This window comes from Rousettus aegyptiacus, unplaced genomic scaffold (assembly GCF_014176215.1).
Source record: "Rousettus aegyptiacus isolate mRouAeg1 unplaced genomic scaffold, mRouAeg1.p scaffold_m13_p_5, whole genome shotgun sequence".
Taxonomy (NCBI): Eukaryota; Metazoa; Chordata; class Mammalia; order Chiroptera; family Pteropodidae; genus Rousettus; species Rousettus aegyptiacus.
The window spans coordinates 4730544-4755719 of record NW_023416308.1 but is presented as its reverse complement, the minus strand read 5'-3'; the positions used below and the strand labels follow the sequence as shown (position 1 = coordinate 4755719).

Here is a 25176-nt window from a genome sequence, read left to right as displayed (position 1 = left end):
GAGGAGCCATGAGAGAGAGAAGAGAAGCAGGTGCCCAGCCTGGCTGGCGGCAGGAACAGAGTGAGGGGCCAACACAAAGAGATCCGCTGAGTCACGCTACTGCTGTAGTATTAGCGTAAAGCACCTGGCTCTGCCATTCGCCAGCTGTGTAACCTTGGGCAAGCCCTTCAACTCTCTGTGCCTGTGTTTGCTCATTTATGTAAGGGGGCATCCCTATCTTATCGGGTGGTCGTGAGGCCATGTGCTAAGCTTCCCGAAGCTTCCCTCAACCAAAACGCTCTCTGGTTATACAGCACCTCTACCTGTTCCAGGTAAGGTTACATCTCTGATCCTTGGATTTCCATGACAGCCCATGCCCTTTGTTGTCCTAAATATCCTTTCAGTGGAAACCTTTATTTAAAATATAAATGAATTTGATAAAGGAACTAATTACAGATTAATTAGCTTACAGGGAGAAATGGTATCATCTCTAGAAATACACACAGCCAGTCCCTTTTGTCTCCAAGCTGCTCACTCGAGAAAAGCATTAAGAAAACCAATGATGGGGGGCTGGGAGAATGGGGTGAAAGGTCAAAGAAATACAAATTAGTAGTCAGTGGATGGTCAGGGGGATGGGAGCACGGCACGGGGAATGCAGTCAGCAGTGATGCGATGGCTGGGTGGAGGGCCAGAGGGGAGAGAGCAATCAGGGGGATCGTTTTATAAACGACATAACTGTCTAACCAATGTACTGTATACCTGGAACTAATAAAATAAAATAATAAAATAAAATAAAAAGGAAATCAATGAATTAAAACATAACCATGAAAGTACTTCTCGATGTCCTCGACCTGTACACCTTGCTCAGAAATCCTTCTGACACATTTCCTTTCTGATAATCTCTTCATTCGCTTCCTCTTTCTTTATCAGTGAAGAATATGATTCTGATTATGATTTTCTCTACCAGTTTTCAAGTTGAGTTATCTTTTGTTCTTCTTGAATTCCTTCACGTGTTTGTCTCATCTCGCCTACTGGAGCATGAACTCCAGAGAACAGGGACTTGCCCCTTCTACTTCCTTTGCGATGGCGGCAGCATGTAATGGGACAGACAGGAGACTCGAAATAAGATGACACAGCTGCCAGAGTCAGCTCCTAACTCCTCACTTCCTCCTTCTCTATTTGTATAAGTCACTAAACCTGTCCCGGAAGCGACGTCTATCTGATTGCAAAGTCCATGTGATTTTCCATTCGGCTTCTCTGACCGGTGGATGGCGTTCACGAGGAGCCCTGCGGTTCCAGCCTCGTGTACAGCTCGCATCCAAACCTCAAATGCTACGCGGAGAGTGGTAACCACTGCCAATGTCAGACAGCAGAGGCCGCCCGGTCTGGCCTTGCGGAGGGCATTCCTTCCAACGGTTTATCTTCAAAGCAGTGGCTGGAATTCGCTTCCAAGCGATGGTATTTCATCACTTATCATCAACTATCGCAGTCTGCCCCCAGCAAAGCAAGTTCACTAATCTAAAGTTAACTTGTCACCACTCGTTGGCAGACTTTGAGCTTTTACCTGGCCACAGAAGAATGTGACTTCATATTTATAGCTCTGACATGCATATGATTTAAAGCAAAAAAGCTCATCTGGCTGCACTTGTGATTTTGGCTTAAACTCCTCGTTCCCCCAATAATTTGTGATTTAAAAAAGCAGCATAAATTAAACAGAAACCTTTGTAGGTCACATTACTACTCTCTTTTGCAGAATCATATCAATATAATAATAATAATAATAATAATTTGTTTTCTATAAATTACCCAAGTAAAATATTCTGGATTCTAATTACTACCTCTCAACAAGATAGAATCCTAAAATTATCACAATGTCAAATTCACTTACTTGACATTTCTGACGCAACTGTCGTAGTTCTTTTATAACTGGGGCTAGAGCTGACTTCTTTTCAGATACCAGTGAATTCAGTTTTTTTACCTGTCATTTAATCAAAATACATGACATCTTAAAAAAAGAATTCAAAAGAACAAAACCGCTAATGCATAAAGGTATTTACTCAAGTGTCATGTGTAAGAGTAAAAAAACTATAAATTACTTCAATGCCAAATAATGAGAAAATAATGAGAAAGTGATTTAGTAAACCTTGTTACTTAGTAGGCTAGAATACCTTTTAATATCCAAAATGTCAATCAGGAAGACTACAAACCATCACAGGCCAGTATTTATAATCTAATATTGAATGCCAAGTTACAAAGTTACAAAGTTGCCCATATGCAACTACAATCATATTGTAGTATGTAAAAAATATGTAATTACGTAGGTTATACGAAATATTCACAAGCATGGATTAGGTGATAAGCAAATGCTCATTAACCCGAATGGCACAACTAATGACCAATCATGGTGGATGGACACCAGCCATAGAGATAAACAGAGTCTCTGAGGCCTCTGCTGTGCTAAATGCTAATCTTTTCAGGGGTTAGATTATGATGAATTCCCAGGGGTTCTGGGTGAGTGGCCTGTAGGGATGAGTCGGGCAGAGGTGGGGACTCGGAGAGTGTGGGGCAGCAGCTATTTGCCAATAAGTAAGCGAAGATGTCAACATTTTAATGCCTGCGGCAGCTGTATCAGTACATTCTGGCAAAGCAGCAGCCTTAAATATGGAAAGATGCTAAGGATATAGACAAAAATGAAATAAATTTATTAATTAGGGTGGTAAAATTCTGGAAAACTTATTTTTCATCTTGAATGTTTCCTTAATGTGTATAACCTTTACACACTTCAAAAACCACAAAATGTGTAAACTATTGTAAGTTGAACAACCTTATTGGAATGGAAAAACTCAAAATAGATAGATAGAGACAGATAAGGGAATATAAACACTGTATGGAAATTAAAATTAGAATATTTCACTAAAAAAAAACAGGACAAACACAAAAATGTCTGCATTCTAGCTAAACACACACGCGCACACACACACACACACACACACACACACACACACACAACCACTAGGAAACGTGCATCACCATTTCAGACATGTCGCCCAGTGTTCGTCCTTTCATTTCGTCGACTTCGCTTTTCAGGGCAGACACTCGCTCCAGCTCTTCTTGAGTGTAACTATACCCAGATATACCCTTTTTCTCCTCGATTGTTTGCTAAAAGTAAAGAATAAAAACAGATGTCAAAAATGGGGCCCACTAAATGGGTGTCAAAACCTTGATGATTCCACAAGAACTCTACGGAGTTAATACATAACAATAAAGTTGTAAATAAATTAGTTTAGAATCCTAAAGGACAATCTTTATGGACTTCAACAATAATTACATACCTTTACATGTTATAAACTTACCCTAAATTTTACTATTTTCAGGTACATAGAAGTATTTCTAATTTTAGACTTTAAAATAATGCTATGCACTCAACACAGAATCTGAAACAGGATACACTCAACAAATATTTGGTGAATGAATAAATTCTCAAGTGATCCATTGTACTCACAGTCGCTCACTCATCCAATATTTGCTATATGCCTAATGTGCCAAGCACCATCCTGTCCTAGGCCGTAAACAAGACGGGAAGAGCTTAGGTCTAGAGAGAGTAAACGGGCAGTATGCAAACAGGTAAAACAGAGTGTGAGGGTGTGTGCATGTGTGTGTGTGTGGTGGAATCCTAAATAAAGGGTGGTTAGAGAAGGTCCTTCTGAGAAGATGACATCTGAGCGAAGCCCCAAAGGAAGTGAGGGAGCGAGCGATGCAGATGCCCAGGAGATCAGCGCGTGCAAGAGACGTGAGGCAGGAGCATCGCCAGCCCGTTCAGGAAACAGCGAGGGCACCGGTGGGCTGAAGACAGAGTGAGGATGAGGGGGGCTGGGGCGGGAGCACGCGGGACTCGGCGCGTTTGCCGGACGGTCTCGGTTTATGCTTGCTGTCCTTTGCATTCTCAAGAGGGTCTTAGTTTAGATGATAAATTGTATCGCTTCCTTATGTTTAGGCCAACGAAAGGGCTTGGCCTTATTTTAAATAAGATGGGAGGCTTGTCGGAGGGTTCAGAGCAAAGGAATTTCCGAACGAGCAGTTTGACATCTGTGCTGAGATCAAACCTCAGAGGGGGCAGGGAAGCCGGGTAGAAGACCATCCTCCTAATTCACGTGAGGGATGACGGCAGCGCCCATCAGGAGAGACGAAGGGGTTCCGTGTGTATTCGGAAGGCAGGCCCAGCGAGGTATCATGACAGCTTAGATGTGCGGTGCGGTGTGGGGGGAAGTGAGGGGTGGGGAACGACGCCCAGGTTTCCGGCCTGACGAGCGGAGCGGACGGCGCTGCCATCTGTTGAGATGAAGACTTGGGAAGACCAGGTCTGAGGGAGTAGTGAGGATCAGCAGTTTAGATTCAGACATTAAAAATCTGAGATGTCTAGCAGATCCCCAATACAGAGGTCAAGATGTGCTGTGTACAGGATTGGAAACTGAGGAGAAATCTGGGCTGGAGATATAAATTTGTGAGTTGTCTGCACAGAGAAGGTCTTCAAAGCCATGAGACATGGTAAGATCGACGTGAGGGTAGAGAAGAAACCAATGGCTAAGCCCAGGGAACGCCAACGTTTACACCTTGGAGAAACGAGAGGAAATCCTCCAGGGAGCAGAAGCAGTAATGTTAGTATGGGGGAAAATCCAGGAATTGGAAGACAGGTAAAGAAAATTCTACAGAAAGAGCAAGTCAGACACTGCTAAGAGGCCAAGTAGGAAAAAAGCTAAGTAAGCACTGATCACTGGCTTTAGTGATGGAAACGTACTGGTGACCTCGACAAGACAAATTCCAGGGAAATGGTAGGAGTGAAAATGTGCCTGGAGAGGGTTCAAACACGAATGGAAGAACCAAAAGCAAAGAAAGACAAGGACAGAAGGAATGAGTTGGGAGTTGGGGCTGCCAATAAGATTGGGACTCCTAAGAAAGGAGCAGGGGGACCTCCAGAGCATCAGCCCAGAACCCTGTGTGCAGCGTCCTGAGGGTTACCGACCCTCGGCATGGAAGCAGGTGAGACTCCCAGAAGCCCAGGGGAAACCAGCTCGTGGGGCACAGTGCTCTAAGGCTGAGCAAGGATTTCTGCAGTCTCCTCGTGCTAGGGACTTAGAGGCAGGAATCCAAGACGTGCGGAAGTGTCGGGGCCTTGGTAAATGTCCCCGACTGTCAGAGGAAAGCCCTGAAGGGCCACGGCCTAGGAGTGTAGTCTCTGCCACAGGTACAAGGGCTGCATCTTGAGAGCAAGAAAAACCAGAACAATATCGGGTCGAAAAAAACTAGATCGGCCAATGGCTGAGCCCAGCAGTAGCACCAGTGCTGGTCCATTCCTGCCCGGCAGGGGGCTTCTCCAACGGGTGACTGGCTCGGGAACTCCCCGTCGCCCTGGCCAAAACTTTCCTGTAACCGCTGCAGTGGGAGACTCTCCCTGCCCGACCTCCTTCCTTCTCCCCCTTCTCTTCACAAGGGTCAGGCTCGCATCGCAGCCTGAGGCGTTCCCTGCCTCCTCGGCTCCCTCACCTTCATCCTTCACGAAGCTTTCCTCCGAGAAATCCCTGCTACACCACGCCCTATCTTGGTGTCTGCTGCTTGGAGGCCCGAAACTGTCACAGGGATGTACTAACTGGCACAATGTCACTGGCGTTTGAGAAGTATGGAGGGACGGTAACTACAAGGACTATAGAATCGGGGTTGCTGTTGCTAAGCTCCCCTGATAGCTGGCGAGGTAAAATGACAGGCTCAAATCCATTAACTAATAATTTAAGGCAAAGGGATAAGGATGGAGGACCTCCTCGGGAGCGTTCATGAAGCCCTCATTCCCCAGGCTCAGGGCTTAACCGTACGGCTGGCACGGCTTCAGAGAAGGCCGAGCACACTCCATGGCAGCCGGGGCTCTGACAGGGAAGGGAAGGGTGCTGAATTCGGGGTGGGGAACACTGGATAGACTCACGTGCTGCATGGCGCGGTACGGGGTCCATTAGGGCATATCCGGGACTCCCATACCCAGTTTTAACAGTAAATGAGTAAGTACAGCAACCACAGCCCGATAAGGGCATGGTTATCAGAGTCTCATAGCTCTTAAGGATGGGGGACCGAGTCACCCCACCCGGTAACTGGTGGAGGTGTGAGCCAAAGGTGAAGGAAATCTAGAATGGATAGCAGAGGAAGGGGACGCTGGGTACGAACTTCGTCCTTGGGACCACATGTAGCACTGCGAGTTTTAATTTGTCCCACTAACCCTTCTATCAGTTTCCCCAGAAATCGTGACAAACCGGAATCCTGGAGAAGCCACGCCAGGATTGGAATTTACGCGGAGAGGATTGAACATGAGAAGTAAGCAGATCTCGGCAGTGGAGAGGGCAGTGGTGGACGCTGCTGGTGCCGCGCTCCGACCTCGTCCGCAAGCTGCTCCAGAGAATGGCCTCGCCCTCCTGCAGTGGCCTAGTCTAGGTGGTCACACCCTGCCACAGGCAACATTCACTAATACGGAAGTGAGAAGGCCAGCCCCTTTGCCTCAAGGTGAAATCGACTCTTCCCAAGTTCCTCATGGGATTAAAACGAAGCGGTCTCCAGCAGGGGCTGTGCCTCGCTTGGCTTCTTCCTGCTGGCCCATCTGTCCCCCCGTCTCCCCTTCTTCTGAAGGCTCTCTCTCCCTCCATACCTCGCTGTACGAAGTGCTCCCTTCTACACTCTGCTTCTGGAACCCGACTTAAGAAGAAATATAAAGCAAAAACTGATGGAACTAAAAGGAAAAACGGACAAAGCAATAAACCTAGTTACAGAGATTCTAACACATTTCTCTGTTACTGATGGAACAAGCAGATGAAAATATGGGTAGAAAGACAGGAGCTGTGACTACCGTGGTTCACACACGCGACTGGTTGACACACACAGGAGGCCACCCCCAACCTCATATAAACAATCACCGAGACAGACACACGCTGGGCCATAATGCAACACTCGACAAATCTCAAAGGGCTGAAACCAGAGAGTGTTCTCTGGTTATAGACGAAGAAACCTAGAACTCAACATAAAGGTAACTCGAAATCCCCAAATGTGTGGGTTTAAGCAATGACCCATACGTCAAAGAAATCACAATGAAAATTAGAAAATATTTTGAAATGAACAATAATGCAGTTACTACATATCGACTTTAAAAGTTGGCACTGTCACAATCTATATTTGATGCACAGTAAATTCTCAGTCTTAAATTCCCTACGAGCAAACAATATTCGATCACATTAGATAGAAAAGTTCCCACTGCCAGCTAACCGCAACTGGCTGAAACTTCGTCTACCTCTACCAGATTATTGTTAGTTGGTAAACCAATATCCTAATGAAATAATTTCCCCATGGGTGAAAGAGAAAAAAAGTTTAACCAAGAAAACTCAGAGGAACTAAAAGCAGCCTTGCTGGTAGAGGGGTTCCTGTGGGGTTAACTCTTTTTCTGACCGCCGAGGCACAAGCACCTCTGGAAGGAGCCTGCAGGTAGCTTCCACAAACCCCCTTCCTGGGTGTTTCTTTCGAGGCTCCACGGAAGTGGCTGCTTTGGAATTTCTGTCCAGCAGGCAGAATATTTTACAGTCAATCTCTTGGTATGGAAATTTTGCTCATGCTAACTAGCTACCCAAGAGAAAAACCTACTTAGAATTCAGCTTCTGTTAATTACCCCGAAGTCAGCATGCATAAAAAAGTTAGTGCTTGCTGCTACATTAAAAATACATGAATCAGCCTACATTACATCTCTGTAATTAATCAAGAAAATAATAATTTTATGGGTTTTTCCCAGTAAAAACAATGACTTCGTTACAAAGCCATAACCCACAAACTTCTGACTTGTGTTCTCTGAGCACCCCACGACAATACTGCATTACCAGCTGATGCTGAACATTTTCATGGCGTTGCTTAAGAAGTTCTTCTGTCCTCTGCAGGAGACCGAACTCGGCTTTAAATTCAGCTATTATCTGATGCTTCTTTTTGAAAACTGTACTCTTGCTTCGAAGTTTACTGACATATCGTTTGAACTGTAAAAGAACACATTACGTAATCTAATGAGTATCATATATAATCTCAATGTATTAGAAAATTTTTGTTTTCTACTGTACGACACACATGAGATTTGAATTTAGGTGGTGAATACACAATATGATACACAGATGAAGTATTATAGAACTGTATACTTGAAACCTATATAACCTTATTGACCAATGTCACTCTAATAAATTTAATAAAATTAAAAAAAAATTAAAACCCATAAAAAAAGAAAACTTGTAAAGACTAACTACTCGATTAAAATATTTTGTATATGTTTTTATTTTTCGGACCTATCTTAATATTGTAAATCCTTATGTAAAAACTATTCATTTGGGGCTTTACAAATAAGGATTCGGAAAATAGAAACTTAACCCTTCAAAAGTGAAAAAGTTAAAAAGAAGAATAAAATATGGTTGTGGTCTTAATCATGGCATCTCTTATGTGCTGTACTATTTTGGTGGCATTGGCTCTACTGGGATTAATCGGGGCCAACCAGAAGAGTCAACACTTGTGGCCACTATTTATCATTTAAGAAATGCACTGTGACTATATGGGCTCAGAATCACCTGAGACACTGGGGTGAAACGCATCCCAAGTGTTAAAAAGCTAAGAATATTCCAAGTCAGTGGGAACCCACAGTTGCTTTATTCAGCTAGTTACCTTCTAACGATATTAAAGTTGTAATTGCTCTGCTCAAATGAAAAGACTCCATTGTTAAGTAAGACCAGCTAGAGTTTGGAAAAGCGAATGAAACAAATACTTAAAGGAATTCATTCGATAAGCACTATTTATTAACGATTATGTGCGAGGCAGGTCCTGGCCTCATGGAGCTTAGGGAAAAGCGGGGGAATGAACACTGAGCTGGTGTTCACAACTGTGGTGCACGCTGTGACGAAGGAAAGGGGCCCCGAGAACACAGAACAGGGGCTTAACGTGGGTCGGGATGAGGGCAGGAAAGGCGGGGTTGGGATTTAGGGGAAGTGGGTTATGGCGATCTCCTCAAAATAACTATATTTAAGATGAGATCATTAGAGGCAGGAGAAAGAAGCAGGAAAAAGCATCACGGGTAAAGAAAACAGTAGGTGTAAGAGGCCCCCAGGCACCGGCTCCTTGAAAGTATTGTGAGGCTGAAGGAAATCTCAGGGGCAAATGTGAGAAATTAATGGTATTTCTGAAACAGAACATAATACTTTTCAAAAAATCACTTTCTTTGATGTACTGTTAGTACTAAAAATTTTCAGATGTTTTTTACTACATAAGATAACTTCTTCTGCTCTATCCTTTTATTAACTTCGCTAAAAGAAAATGTCCATAGTAAGAATTGGGCCTATTAAATGCATCACTTGAAAACAAAAGCAAGCTTCCATATTACCTAATATGCGATCATTCTTTGAGAATCTTAAGACTTTTAATGTCTTCTTAAGGCTAATTTCAGGGCAGTTGTAACTTTGGTTTTTTATTATTTATTTATTATTTTAAAAAATTTATTATGATGACATGGGTTAACAAAATTCAATGAGTTTCCAGTGTACAATTCAACGGTAAGTCATATATAAAAATGATTCTATAAATAATAGAAGTAATTAATATATTACTGAAATTTTAGAAAACGGAAAAATTCAAAGCCACTATCCCAATGCAAGCTCTATTACCAAATTGGTATTTTTCCTTTTAAGTTTTAAGGCTAAATCTGAGGTCAGTAATTCTAAATTTGTGAGGCCATAAAATAGGAAGTATAACATTTCTAAAATTTAAGTACTTTATTTTCTTAAAAACTTGATTCATTCCTGAGTATACAAAGAATGTTTTTAAAAATAGTAAGATTAAAAATTCTTCACATAAAAATAACCTTCTAATTCCTAGTTTAGACGTCATTTTAAAATTGACTTAAACTTTGAAAGAAATAAAGAACACACTGTGTTTTAGAGAAAGTTCAAAATATTTTTCTATCCACGATTAAGTTAGTTTTAATATTAAAAAATCCAGCCCCCATGGCAAATAATCAATGGCTAGATTACAGTAATGGTTTTAAAATTTTAAGTCATACCAATGTATCTAGAATCTAATAACTTGTTATTTTTCCTTTTACAGAATAAATGCATAAGCCTGACATAACCACAAATTCAGAATCCCTAGAGTAACTGTATGTTCTATTAAAAGTGTCCTGGGCAAAGTGCCCCACACGAAACCAACCCTGCCCATCTGCCATCCTCCGTATCATCTAGGCCAATTTTTCCCTTCTCTGTCTTGCTGTGCTCCAGAACTATTTTTAAAAGCTAAAAGCTATAAATGTTTTTGGTGAAAGAACAAACCCACCAATTACTCAATGTGCTCTGTGCTGATTGGTTATTATTTGACATTCATTGGACAAAGTACCTAAGGGAAGGGTGGTCAAGGTCAGATTAATCGGGTGCCACACAATTAAGTGACAGGTGGCCATCAAAGCACTCCAGAGGCTCCAGTATGTCGAATGAATTAGAGGAAAGAAAGGAAACCTTCCATTGGAAGTTCCTTCTGTTAAAAAAGAGACAACAGGACTAAAAGGAGTTACTTATGTTAGGCCCCATGTCACCAAACTAAGACTTAACACCTAACTTATTTACAGTTTCAGCCTCTCCCAGGAATGGAATCCTAAACCAGTCAATCAGGAATTACCTGGTCAGCACGAGTAAGGTCATCTGCCTGCTAGACCCCTTTGTCCCCTTAAGGAAGAGGGCTTTGCCACAACCAATCCGCTTTTTGCTAACAGTACTTCCTTGTCCCACTTCCTTCTGCCTATAAACGGCTTCCGTTTTACACAGCTCCTCAGAGCTCTTCTCCGTTTGCCAAAGGGGATGCTGCCTGATTCAAGAATTGTTGAAGAAAGCCAGCAAGATTTTACAAATTTATGCAGTTGAATTTTGTTTGTCAACACTTCTATCATTTGGATTTTAGATTTTTTTCTGAATATTCAAATTGTAAAAGCAAAACAAACAAAAAAACCCACAATGTATATATTGAAGCTAAATCTCCAGACGCAGTCTTAATAATTTCTATAGGATATATTTCCAGAAAAGGTCAAAAGAAAATAGGGTTTTGGTATTTTATGCCAAACTGCCCTTCAAAGGCTATTTATAGTACTTTTTATAATTGTCAATTTTATAAGTAAAATAGTACCTTATTTTTATTTGCTTTTCTTTATTAGAGAACTTCATTTTTTTTGTTATGCTCATTGTGCATCTGTGGGAATTTTTTTTTTTTTTAATTACTTGCCTGTTTGGGGCCCACTTTTTATTGAAGCCTTTGACTTTTCCTGTGGATGGGTAACAGTGATTCTCTAACATTTTGGTCTCAGGAACCCTTTATATACTTTAAAAATTACTGAAGATCTCAAAGGGATTTTGTTTATGTAGATTTGCTGGCATGGCAAACTTGAGGGAAAAGAATTAAACTTTTAATTAATGAACTCCTTTCGGCATACCATATAAAAATCAATTCCTACTGGATTATAGACTTAAAGACAAAACTAAAAATCTTTTAGAACATAGGAAAATATCACTGATTTCGAGAAAAGCAAGAACTTAAATGAGACACACAAAAATGCACAAACCAAAAAGAGATGATTGATAAACTTATCTTGCTAAAATTAAGAACTTTTGCTCATCAAAATATATGTTAAGAGATTAATAACATAAGTCACAAATTGGGAGAACATATTTGTAATACATTAAACCAATAAAAGATCTGTATCCAAATATATATAAATTAAACCTACAGATCAATTGAGAAGACAGATAATCTAACAGAAAATTGGACAAAATACTTGAATAGGCACTTCATAGAAGAGAAGACCCAAATTGGCCAAAATACACATATTAAAAATGCTCAACCTCATCAGTAATCAAATTAGTAACAGAAATAAAAACCATAATAAGATACCATTGAAATATGCACCCGATGAGCAAAAATAAAACCTCCTTCAATACTAAATGCCGGTGAAGACCGGGAGGAAGTGGAGCACCTAGGCGCCCCTGGGACTGGGGGGTACAGCTCAGAACAGCAGTTTGCAAGACACCGTGGCCTGCTGCTTACACCGGCACTGGGCTCACCCCTCACCCCGCCAGCTCCACTCACAGGAACGGCGGGGCGTCTCAAACTTATCCACGGTGACAGAACAGTTTTTTTACATTTCTAATTACTTGTGGACTGGATCATTTATAAAATAATTAAAATGTTTAGACAGTTTCAAGTAACTATAAACGTTTCTAACCGCTTCCTCTCGATCTGTACGGTCGCGGGTTAGTAACTAAGAGTTGGTGCACTAGAACTGGTCTCCACACCACACTTTGAGTAACACTGCTCCGGAGCACGGCTTCCAGAACGGGGTGTGCCCCAGGACACTCACGTGGCACAAATATGTACTCATCCTGACTTCGCGGCATCTAGACAAGGCGTTATAAAGGGCTCCCGAGCCAGTCGCGCTCAGCTATAAGCAGTCTTGTCTTTTTATCTCTATATGCTGAGCAATGATCATTTTCTGCATGTGTCGTATTGTGAAATAGTTAAGAAACACTGCCCTGGAAAAACTCTTGTTCATGGTCAGCGGGAGGCGTACAGAAGAATGCGGGCAGAAGAAACACTGCAATAGCGAGAGACGGGAAGGCAAGCCACAGCGAATCACTGTGTAGCCGTGCACGCATATTCATATGCATGCAGGGAAAAGGAACGAATACAGGTTCACGAAATAATGCAGAGCTAAGAAAGCAAGTTACAGAATCCATCAGTACTGCTTGGTAAAACTAAACAATACATTGTTTAGGGATCCAAGCATGTGGCCAAACAGTAAATAAAAATTGAATGGCATAGAGGCAAGGCACATTGGGGACATCAAGGATTCTTTTTTTTAAGCTGAGTGATAAGTATATATATTTTATGATCTCATTACTCTTCACGCTTTACATATAACACACACACATAGATAAACATACTTTCACCTACACTTACTTAACACAAGTTTACTTACTTTCTTACTTAAGAAAGTAAGTAAACATAAAAGATTCCATCTATAAGGCCCTAAATCTAACCAATGAGTTCCAGGAAAAGCAAATGTAAAGAAATAAACAAACAAACAAAAGTAGAAACGATTCAAGAAAAATCCCAGACCGGAAGGACATAAGATTCTAAATTTAAAAAGGTGATGGGATGCCCAGCTCAATGAAAGAAAAAGAGTTGTACTGAAGCCCATAATCTTAAAAATGTAGAAAATCAGAGGTAAAGAGAGGATCCCAAAGTTTCAAGAAGAGGAAAAATAGCAATAACAGCAACAGGGCACCCTGAAGGACTGGGAGTCGGAGCGGCCTCAGGTGGCAAAAGCGAACGCTAGAAAACAAAAGAACAATGCCCTCAGAACTTTCAGGGGAAACGGTTTCCCACCAGAATTTATTATCCAGTCAGTCAAACTATCATGTATAAGGATGGAAGAAAGATAGTTTCAAACAAGCAAGCTTCTCAAAAATGTATCTTCCAGGTACCGTACCCCTTTTTCAGGAACATTCTCTGTTATAAGGAAATAAACCAAGAATCAGAAGACTTGGGGTGTGGAAAACAAGGGATCCAAACGGGAAAGTGGTAAGAGAAATTCCCAGGATGATGACCATGAAGCCCAGATTACAGCTGTGTGGCAAGCCTAGACATTTCTCTCTCCAGGCTGGAACAGAAGGGTGAGAGGGGGATCCAGAAAGAATGAACCCAAGGTTTAAAAAATGTAATTAATAGATTACTGCGTATACTCACATGCCATATGGAGAGAAATTATATAATTCTCTGGAGCTGAGTGAGTGATAGATACATAAAAAAACTAACCAAACAAAAACAAGAAAAGTGAGGTCAGTATTAATTTAGGGGAAAAAAAAGGAAGAGAAAGGACATATAATCATAGTATAGTATGTCGCTCAGCTGCAAACAATATGCTTATATAATCTTCATAATGAGAATACTAAATAATGATTTAATCAAAATTATAATTATATGGGGAGGCTATAAAGGATGGAAGGGTAGGTATGGGGCAATGGGGAATGAAGGGCTAGATTCTCATTTCCTGTGGCAGTATGTCTAACATAGGAAAAAAACAAGACGTTTTGGCATAAACATGCTATTCTAGAATAACTAGAAGCATTAGGAGTAGTTGCCTCAAGGAAGCATGACTTGGGGGTGTTAAAGAACAACCCAACCCCAAAAAGCCCATCACCAACAAAACCGAACAACTGACAGATTTTATTTTGAATAGACTTTGAGTATTACAAATTAAATTTACTCATAATTCTTACTGCAATAACTTATATGAGCAAAAATTCGCAGATAATTTCATTTAGAACTTAATCATTAAAAATCCTAGGAACACGACAAGAGATTCACAGAAGCAATTCGTAGAGTTAAGATCAAGGGTTTTGCAGTCAGAGAAACATAATTTCAAATTGTGACTCTACCACTTAAAGAGACAAAGTTACTTTTTTGTCTATTTTTTGTCTCCAATTTCTGCAACTGAAAAAAAAAAAGGAGATAACAATACTTAGAGTGATATGAAAATGTATATAAGGCAGTTAGCACAATGCCAGGCGTAGCATTCAATAAATAGAAGCTATCATTGTAATAACCATGCCATAATAGTTTAATAAAATGAAACAAAATTTTGACTTAAAAGTCTGCAATTATTCGTAACCATAATTGCCATCACTTAGTAGCCAATTCTTAAATATACTTTATTACCGTGTAAAGGATTTTTATAAGCTTTGAGGATCAAACATACAATGTTAAACATTATAAAATGAACAACTAGAACAACTAGATAGTTTTTAAATAAGATCTCTAAAACGAACAAAAATTCTATGAAAATTGAATGGATAATGGTTAACAATGTCTCCCAGTTTGTTTAAATACAGTTCGTTAAAGAGTACCTAGAAAATGAGATCATTACTGTCCTTCTAAATAAGAAAGAAATAAAGAAATGGAATTAGAATAATCAGAAAATTAAGGTTCGAGGTGTGATGGATGCTCTTTAGAACTAAAATAGAATAATCTCTCCTGCGAGCATCTACATACACGTCTACACACTCTGAGTACGTAAAAATTTTGTATATATGACTATACATCAAGAATGGGAGAAAATTAAGAAATAAATATAGCTGTCGTGTTGGGCAGGTAGGGTAATGAATGAATTATTTTAAAATTAGACAATTTTAAAGAAACTAGCATAGAAGATGTGCAACGAATCCTTGGAACATTAGGGGAAAAAAGCTTTCTGTAGTGCACTGCGGCCGGTCAGTCAGGGAAATCTGTCATTACAGTGAGCTATAAAGCTTGTCACTGTGCAGGAAGGCCCATTACAGCAGCTATGACTGATCATCTGGACCAAAATACATTTGTAATTTAAATTTGTCATTTATGAAAGAGCAGCCATAATTTTGTACGCTGAGATCAGTAAGATTAACGCTTTATAGTGCCAGCGTCTGGCTTTAGGACCAATTTTAAAGACTCAGCTCCTTTGTGATCAAAATGGAATATGACAGATGTTCTTTCCTCTTTTATCCATTTAATCTGTTTTAGAACCTTTAATAGTAACAATCAAAATCTGGGCTCGCTTTTTAAATGAGCAAGGCAGCTTATTTCCCTAAGTATGTAACCATTTACAAATGCTTTTAAAGCTTATCTGGAACTGAAAGTTATTCCTGGATTCCGGACCATTCTGGATATTTATGTGGAAACAAGAATCTCTGTTCCTGCTGCAGATTTTCTACCTCAGTATCTGGCATGAAAACTATTTCCACAGTAATTAGCTGTGAGGACTATATAAGACAACCACGTAACACGTAATATTGTCAAGAACCACAAAGAGCTATTTTTCTTTTCCGAAAGCACTAATCCCCTTTTACAGAGAAGGAAACCTATGGAGAAATTACTACGACTCACCAAAATTCAGCAAGTTAGTAAAACTGGACTAGAATGAGTACTTTTGTCCTCAAATCCTGTTGGTCCAATAACCATGCAATTTTCCATTTCTTAATTATATAAGATATATAAATATATAAATATAAGGTAATTTCTTAATTATCTTTTTGGCCCATTGGTCCATGTCTTGTATTCTGAATTCAGACTTGCAGAAAACCTGAAAATGCCATCTTTTCATGTCACGCTGCATGTCATAAATCATTCAGACTCCCTGAAATCTGGTCTCAGAACTGCTACTTATTTATAGGCAAGAAAAAATGTTTCAAAGTAACCTTTGTTTTCTGCTAAAATGACAGTCCTTTCAAATCACTCATCATTACTAGTGTCATATAACTAAACACACATACAGATACTATTCTAACCTTTTCCAACCTGTTAGTATTACATTTGAAACTTTAAATTAGAAAACCTCACCAAGCCAAGCACAATGTAATTGCCTAACATGGTAGTGGACAGTGAACTGCTAATTCTTCTGAGTGTACAATAAGCAACATGATACACGCCGGCAGCAAACTGTTTTAATAGTAACGGTGGCACAGGGGCGGCCATCTGTGAGACACAGTCACACCATCCGAGGTCTCTGTGCTTCCATTATAAATCAAGTCACCACCACGCAGCTGTTACTATATCTCTAATGGGTTTTTCAACTGCTGTCCAAGCAGTTAACACTCAAAAAAAAAAAAATTTCTATGAGAAGTTTTTGAATTTGGGGTTAAAATTGTGGCATTACCTAGACTGAGTACATAAATACACTACTTCTATCACAGTGGAGTGAGACAAATTTATTTGATTCTGTTTTGTTTCATCTCTTGGGAAATTTTAGGGGCATCAGGTCCTGCTATGAACTCTAAAGAGTGTCATGTGATTTGAAGGGTTCTAAAAATATCACAGGTTTGCCTGGGCTCACTTAGAAGGGTGGATGATTCAATTACAAGTGTCAAAATTTGATTCCTAATTTTTCAGGATCTGACAGCTGCAGTAAATCTTGCCAGGATTCCCTTATCTTCATTGTGCTTCTCTTTGAAGTATTTAAAGAAGATTTCATAATCTTTTCAATTTAGCTCTAGCATTTCTGTTGGTAGCTGTAGAATGAATTGGTTGGGCCTTTCTCAAGCTGCTTATAAATATTATTGGACCGAGCACATTTTTTAAGTAACCACTGACTGCAAAAGGTGAGTTTCTGGTAATGGTTAGGGGAGAAAACACAACAGGCTCTATACTCACATACCATGAACCAGGAGTGACCTTGCAATGCACGAAGTGCCAATGGAACCTTAACCAGAGATTCATTTGTTGCTATAAAAAGTTCAGCCCCAAAGGTATGCTGCTGTCATTTGAATGACAGCGCTGGGAAGGGTACTAGCCCTGCATCATTGGGGCTGATCTTTTGTTTGCTTTTCAAACAATTAACGGAGAGATTCGGAGATATCAGAGCGACTAAGACAGCCAGGATCAGCAGCTTTGTAGCACTACTACAAGCAGCACGGACTCTATTCTTTGCTCTTCCACTAAGTGAAACAAAGGCATCAAGCTCAGCTTGTTGCCTATGGGGCGGGGAATCATGCTTACCAAAAAAAACTGACTGGAGGCTGCCATGTTAAATGGCAAATTTAGGTTTGTGATCAGGTATTTAGAAATTACTTTATCTATACGATGAAATAAACAACTATGGTTAGGATGAAGAGTTAACACACAAATATTTCTAATATTATCATTTTTCTAATGAAAAAAATATATCTATGTTAGATTATACATTTCATTTGGGTTTTCTACACATTTACCAAGTGCCGGCTACTTCCAGGCCAGCTGTTAAGTAAATGGTGGTGAACACGAGACATGCCACCGTCATCATGGAGCTTACTGGTTTCTTAGGGCAGGCAGAAAGCAAACAAGTGATCTGCAGTACGCTTCATGTTACAACACACGCGGACAGAGCGCTATGGGAATACGTTTCATTTGTGGGGTGTGAGCTGGCAAAATAATAACAGGGTGTGCTTTCTGGAAGAGATGTTACTTAAGCTCTTTCTGTTATCTTAAAAACAATCGCACTGATCACAGCAACCTTCTATTGGCAACTCAATCATAATCATGGCCATTCATTATTATCCTATGCTATGAAACTATTTTTCTATCCTCTCACACTGATTCCTATTAAAACACTCCAAATTATAGAAAACTAAGGTAACTTAATATTAAAATTCTGTCCCAGTATTTGAAGTTATCACAACTTGGAATAACAGCAATAATTTATGCTTTAAAAATATATGTGGTTTATTTTATGTTAATTACACCTCAATAAAGCTGTTTGAAAAAAAGGGACGAAATCCCTTTGTGATGAAAGACACTATATATGAAGACAGATGATTAGAAGAAAATAATTACCCAGCTTACTATCTACGATGTACGTAATAAGGAAAAAACATTCACTCCATTAGAAGAAAAGTGGAGGAAGACAATAAACGAGTGACAGAAAAAATATAAACGAGCAAACATGTATGTGGACAGACGCTCGATCTCAATCCTAACCAAGAAAAATGAAAATTAAAACGGAATATTGTCAGAATGGAAAAAAGTTAAAAGATTGGGGATTAGTGTATATTAGTGTATATTATTAAAAGATGGATTTTGGTAAAAAAAAATAAAAAGAGAAAAGAAAGGAAAGAAAAAGATTGAAGATCAAGTGCTGGTGAAGAGTTCTAGGTAACAGGAAACAGACACTCTTGGACACTTTTAGTTGGAATAAATTTGGTACTTCCATCCCGTGGAATGTAACGTAGCAGTTAACTGAAAAGAAGTACGTGTTACTATTCTAGCTGTGGACAGCATTCATTGCCTACAAGCCAGGCGCTGCTTGCTGTATATTGCTTATCTGCACTAACTCATTTAGCTCTCCCAACCACCACAAAGGGGGAGCACTGTCATTACCCCCCTTGACAGACAAGGAACCTGAGGTGCAGAGGGGCCTGGGGCCGCGCTCAGGTTAGACATCCCTGGTGGCACAGAGCGGCAGCCTGCGCCCAGGGGTTCTGGCTCCAGGGCCCACGCGCTCACCCTCTACAGAACGGCCTCCGTTTACTGACAGGGAACAATCTCCAAGACGTGTTATTTAAAGCAAGTTGCACATCACGCACTGTATAATACCACTCATATTTTTAAAAACCCATAACACGATATTACCTGTATCTGTATTTATCTCCAGAGAGAGGACTAAAAGGAATACAAGCCTGGTAGCAGTGGTTTCTCTTTGGGACAGCGACCGAGGGACTGGGACTAGGGGTAAGGGATGGCCAAGGGGACTTTTGTTTTCTGTGTATTGTTTGATATTTTTACCATGAGAATGCACTCAGGTATTATTCGTATGATACGATTTTTGAAGATGAAAAACCGCAAAGCACTGATCCAGTCCAATCTTTTCCTCTACTCAATGCACACGTCGTCTCTAAAATGTCCCTCATCTAGCTTCTGTTCGAATGTTTTAAATGGCAGGGCGCCCCACCGAAGCATCCTGCTTCATCCCTGAGGAAAAAGCTTCAGCGGTAGGAATTTTTCCTGATTGTCACTCAAATGTTTCTTACTAAGCAGTATCCATTTGCCCTGATTCTGCTTTCTGCCAAACAAACGAGATACTACTGCTTCGTGTGTATCGGGGGCCCCAAGACCATCCACACGCGCACTGATTTGCTATCGGGACTCACGGACTCAGCACGCGGCCGCACTCTTGCCTACGCTGGATACCAGTGAACAGGTACAAAGCAAAGCAGCACAGGCACAAAGGCACACGGGGAGAAGCCCGGAGGAAACCAGGGACAAGCCTCCCAGGGCTCCCCGTCTGCTCCCCCAGCGACGAGGTGTCCTAATATCTGCGAAATGTTGCCAATCAGGGGAGCTCCTTGGAGACTCTCTGCCTGGCTCACACCAACACTCCAAACGCCCAGAAGGAAAGCAGGCAATGGGCAGAAGCCACACTCCTTGTACACGCAGTTTAGGCACAGAGAGCCATTCTTATCAGGGAGTGGTGGGAATCCAAGTTCCCAAGATGCCAGCCAAGGGCCAACCTTGCAAGGAAGCTCTCTAAGAACAGCAGTTTCAGGCCTGCTACTGTTAATTCTTTTCTGCACACCATCCTTTCCGTATCCTTTTGATATTTCTGTTATGTCTTTCTTTCGCTTTTTTGTTGTTGTTGTTCTCAGTTAATCAGTTCTTTTTATGAAAGTTTCCAGACTCTTCATCTGTTTCGATCCCCCTCACCTGGCCTCTGGCTTCACTGTGTGCCTCTTAAAACATGAAGCCAAAAATGTAAAATAATATTCCAGGTATAACTTCACCATAAATGGGGCATTACGTTTTTATGGATGGAGTATAATATTGTTTTTTAAAGCTGCATTACTAATGAGCAACATGTTGAGCTAGCAGACAAAACCTGGATTTTATGACATTATACTTAGAATCCCATTAATGGCATTTTTGTTTGTTTAAGCACGATGCTCTTATCTACCAAGACAATTTTGAGTCATAATTTTATCATGTCTCAGGCTGATGATTCCTTCTAGTTTCCTGTCTTATGAAAATTATTAAGGGTTCTGGAGCTCGACTATCTCAATTCAAATCATGGCTCTACTATTTACTAGCAGTATAATTGTGGGTAAGTTAGCATAAATCCTCTGAGTGCCTCAGTTTCCTTATCTATAAAAATTAGGAATAATCATATCTATCTCATAGAATCATTTACTAAAACAAATAAGATAATGTATATAATAAGCCCAGTATGGTGTCTGGCACACTGTAATTGCATATTAACAATTATTATTATTAATTTAAATTACTGATAAGACTAATAAACAGGTCAGGATCAAAGGCTCTGTAGTGTTTTTTGGGTGCCTTCTCTCAGAAATACAGGTATCAAAATTCTTTGAGAATATCATTTTAACCAGATTTATATTTATTATATACTGAAATCCAATATAGATATAAAAATAGTCAGATATGCATTATTATCAATTTTTAGTTATGTTAAGAGATTGTGGTCTCTAAACAACATTTTTATCACCTACCATACTGGTGTGAAGAGAAATAAATCAAGACAGATCAGACTGGCAAGAACACTCTCCATCACTGAGAAGGTGAGTTCAGCTGTTCAAGAAATTCCTCTGTCAGAAGTCTGGCAGAATAAGAGATAAACACGTTCCTGTGCTTATTCCTGTGTATTGCCTTAACCAAGGCATAATGAAAACAAAATGGTAAACTAAGAACCAAAGCATAATGAAAAAGAGAAGCCTTTTTAGACACTTCGTCTTTAATTAATAAGAAAGATCAAGGGAATACTAATGAAAAGTGTACAAAGAACAAATGCCTATAGCACTTGTTCTGCAATCAGAAAAGCTCAAATTCTTGGACAAATGTAACATGGAGAATATTAACTTCCATGGCAGTAGGAGGCATCAAAATGCATGCTTTATGCAATCCCTATCGAAATACCAATGGCATTTATCAGAGGGCTAGAACAAAGAATCCTAAAATTTATATGGAACCATAAAAGACCCCAAAAAGCCACAGCAATCTTAAGAAAGAAGGACAAAGTTGGAGGTATCACACTACTTAATATCGAACTATACTACAGCTCTACAGTAATCAAAATAGCATGGTACTGGCATAAAAAAGGATATATGGATCAACGGAACAGAATGGAGAGCCCAAAAATAAATCTACGCCTGTACGCTCACTTAGTATATGACAAAGGAGGCAAGAATGTACATTGGGGTAAAGACAGTCTCTTCAATAAACGGTGTTGGAAAAATTGAACAGATACATGTGGGAAAAAAAAGAAAAGAAAAGAAAGAAACTGGACCACCTTCTTAAACCGTGTACAAGAATAGACTCAAAATGGATTAAAGACTTAAATGTAAGACTCAAAACCATAACATTTCTGAAAGAAAACATAGGCAGTAAACTCTCTGATACTGCTAACAGGATTTCTTTTCAGATATATCACCCTAGGCAAGAGAAACAAAAGAAAAAATAAACAAATGGGACTACATCAAACTAAAAAGTTTTTGTACAGTAAAGGAAACCATCAACAAAACAAAAAGACGGACTAATTGGGAGAAGATATCACTAATGATGCATCTGATAAGAGGTTAATATCCAAAATATATAAAGAACTCTCTCTCTCTCTCTCTCTCTCTCTCTCTCTCACACACACACACACACACACACACAACAAACAATCCAATTCAAAAATGGGCAATGACCTGAACAGATACTTCTCCAAAGAAGACATACAGATGGCCAAAAGACATATGAAAAGATGTTCAAGGTCCCTAATTATCAGAGAAATGCAAATTAAAATCACAATGAGATATCACCTGTCAGAATGGCCATCATCAATAAATCAAAGAACTACAAATGTTGGCGAGGATTTGGAGAAAAGGGAAACCTCATACACTATTGGTGCAACAGCAAATTGGTACAGCCGCTATGGAAAAGAGCCTGGAGTTTTCTCAAAAAAATTAAAAATGGATATACCTTTTGATGCAGCAATTGCACTTCTGGGTATTTATCCAAAGAAAACCAAAACAATAATTCATAAAGATCTATGCACCCCAATATCTATGGCAGCATAATTTACAATAGCCAAGATGTGGAAGCAACCTAAATGCCCATCGACAGACGATTGGATAAAGAAGTTATAGTTCATATACAATGGAATATTACTCAGCCATTAAAAAAAATGAAATTCTACCATTTGCAATGACATGGATGGACCTAGAGGTTATTATGCTGAGTGAAATAAGTCAAAGACAAATACCATATGATTTCACTTACATGTGGAATCTAAGGAACAAAAAGAACAAACTAATCAAAAACAGACTCACAAACATAGAGGACAATGTGGTGACAGACAAAGGGGAGGGAGTTTGGGGGGCTAGGACAAAGGGGTGAAGGCTTAAAGAAGTACAAACTAGCAGTTGATAGATGGTCACGGGGATGGGGAGCACGGCATATGTAATGGCTACGTGGAGAGCCAGAGGAGAGGAAGAGTGATTAGGGGGATTGTTTTATAAACTATACAAAGGTCTACCCAATGCACTATATGCTTGAAACTAATAAAATAAAAATTTTTAAAAATGCATGCTTTAACACAAAATTTTAAAAACCGCTCGCTGACCTCTAAGAAGTAAATAAAAGAAGAGAAATCATTATATGTATGGTATTTGTTACACTTTTCCTTATGAACACAGTCCTATTCTTAAATTTTTCCAGGAAGAGATTAAACAAACAACTCCATGTGGATAATGGAGGAATGAAGGCTGACAGGCAGACGGACGACCATCGGACAGTTCCGAGTAAGCTGGCATTTTCGGTTAAGGACACTCAGCAACGCGGTCCTGCTGAGTCACAGGAATCTTGAAAGGGACTCGTCACACGGAGCCGTGGCGCAGAGCGCGGAGCTCCCTTCGGGGCTCGGCTGCAGAGGCGCTCGGAGCCGGGTTCAGGTCCTCACTCTGCCACTCACTGTGCGACCTGGGGCAGGTCGCTTCAGGTTCCCTAAGCCTGTTTCCTCAGTTTTAGAATGGAGGTAATGTTCACCTCATAGGCTTTTGAGAGGATGAATTACAGTATCTTGTATGCGTGTTTTGTTGTGGTTACATATACAAACGATAAAACCACTTTAGCCATTTGTAAGTGTACAGTTCTGCAGCATTAGGGGTGTTCACACTGTCCTGCGACCGTCTCCGAGGACGTGTTTTTAAACTGTTCGAGACTGAGCACGCAGTAACCGCTCAGCGAACGACACCTAAAATAACTCTCATTGGTGCTACCTTACCCCATCTCGAAGCTATGGAAATTATTTCTCCCTAAACAGAAACTATTTCACATTTATTTCTGTTGAATTGCTCCCCAATCTAGGAAATACCAATCTCAATCTTAAGCTGTAAACTATATTCCTAGCTTTCAAATTCTTCATTCACATGAATGACAAAAATATAAAAATATTAAGAGCTAACGCTTATTGAGCACCTAGTGTGTGCTTGGTGCTATTCTAGCATTTTATATGCATTAACTCATTTATCTGCACGATAATAATTCTAGGTGGCATATACTAGTAATGGGCACGTTTCGTAGCTGAGTACAAAGAGGTTAAGGAGCTGCCAGAACTTGCACCTGGGCGACCGGGTTCCAGAGCCCAGGCCCTTCGGGTTCCCACCACCCCGCCTGTCACACACGCCGTGACGTGTGGCTCGCAGGCACGGTTGCCTTCAGGTGTCAGGTGCGATACGTTGACGGAGCCCCTGAGCTTCTCAGAAGCTTTGACGTCCACTAATGACAACAGAGAGCGATTTGCCCCCATGTTACAGATGGAGAAGTGATTTGCTTAAGGTTAAGAGGCACCTATGAAAGATGCCCGGCTCCCAGCCTGGCCACTTGTCCGCTGTGTGGATCTATAACCTCCCTGAACTTCACTCAATCATAAAACGGAAATAACAATAGCATCTCTACCAAGAAATGAAGTGTGTTTACAAAGCACCTAGCACAGAGCCTTATATAAAAGTACTCAATAAATGCTGCTCCACCCCCCGCCCCACCACATCCTCCTATTTGTGACTCTGGTATCAGATTCTTTCCGAACATCATGCTACTACTCATTGATACCCTCTCGCCAACTGCATTAACAGATGGGTGGCGAAGAACATGATTTATTTGGTGATTATCATGTGGTATCAAATGAAACCTCAGTAAAGTCCAGCTATGTTATGTAATTGTAAGTATAACTTCCTCCCTTTTGTCCATATGGCCTATAGCTTTACCAAAGTAGAAAATAAAATTGGTCTCCCAAGATTTGTTCTTTATAAAATTATGCTTAATGTTCCCCAATACCTTCTGTTCTTTTAGGTAACTGCCAAATGGTTTAACTTGATTTGTTCTAGTTTCTGACCATTGTTTAAAAATTAAGTTGACCTTATCATTTCCGAAGCTATCTTTTTTTCCTTAAAAAAAAAAAAATGCCTCTTTTGTCATCAAATATTTCTCCTATTCACCATATTTAGTCAAAAATAAAGGCTAATAGCTTGCCACTAGGTTCCTTTCCTTGGAACTTGCATGAAGGGAATACCTAATGCTGAATTATAAGTACACTAGTGCCAAATGTGGCCACAGCGA

The 25176-nt window shown here is 40.1% G+C and overlaps 1 protein-coding gene across 3 annotated transcripts in view; it reads right to left on the bottom strand.

Moving 5' to 3' along the window:
- IFT81 (intraflagellar transport 81) overlaps positions 1–25176 on the bottom strand; it is a 65826-nt gene that overhangs the window by 20973 nt on the left and 19677 nt on the right. For all 3 annotated transcript variants that reach the window (XM_016149656.2, XM_016149657.2, XM_016149659.2), the window contains 3 exons: positions 7875–8024; positions 3010–3138; positions 1868–1957 (listed from right to left, as the gene is read on the bottom strand). In XM_016149656.2, coding sequence (XP_016005142.2) covers positions 1868–1957; positions 3010–3138; positions 7875–8024 — 369 coding nt within the window. The remainder of the gene's footprint in view (positions 1–1867; positions 1958–3009; positions 3139–7874; positions 8025–25176) is intronic.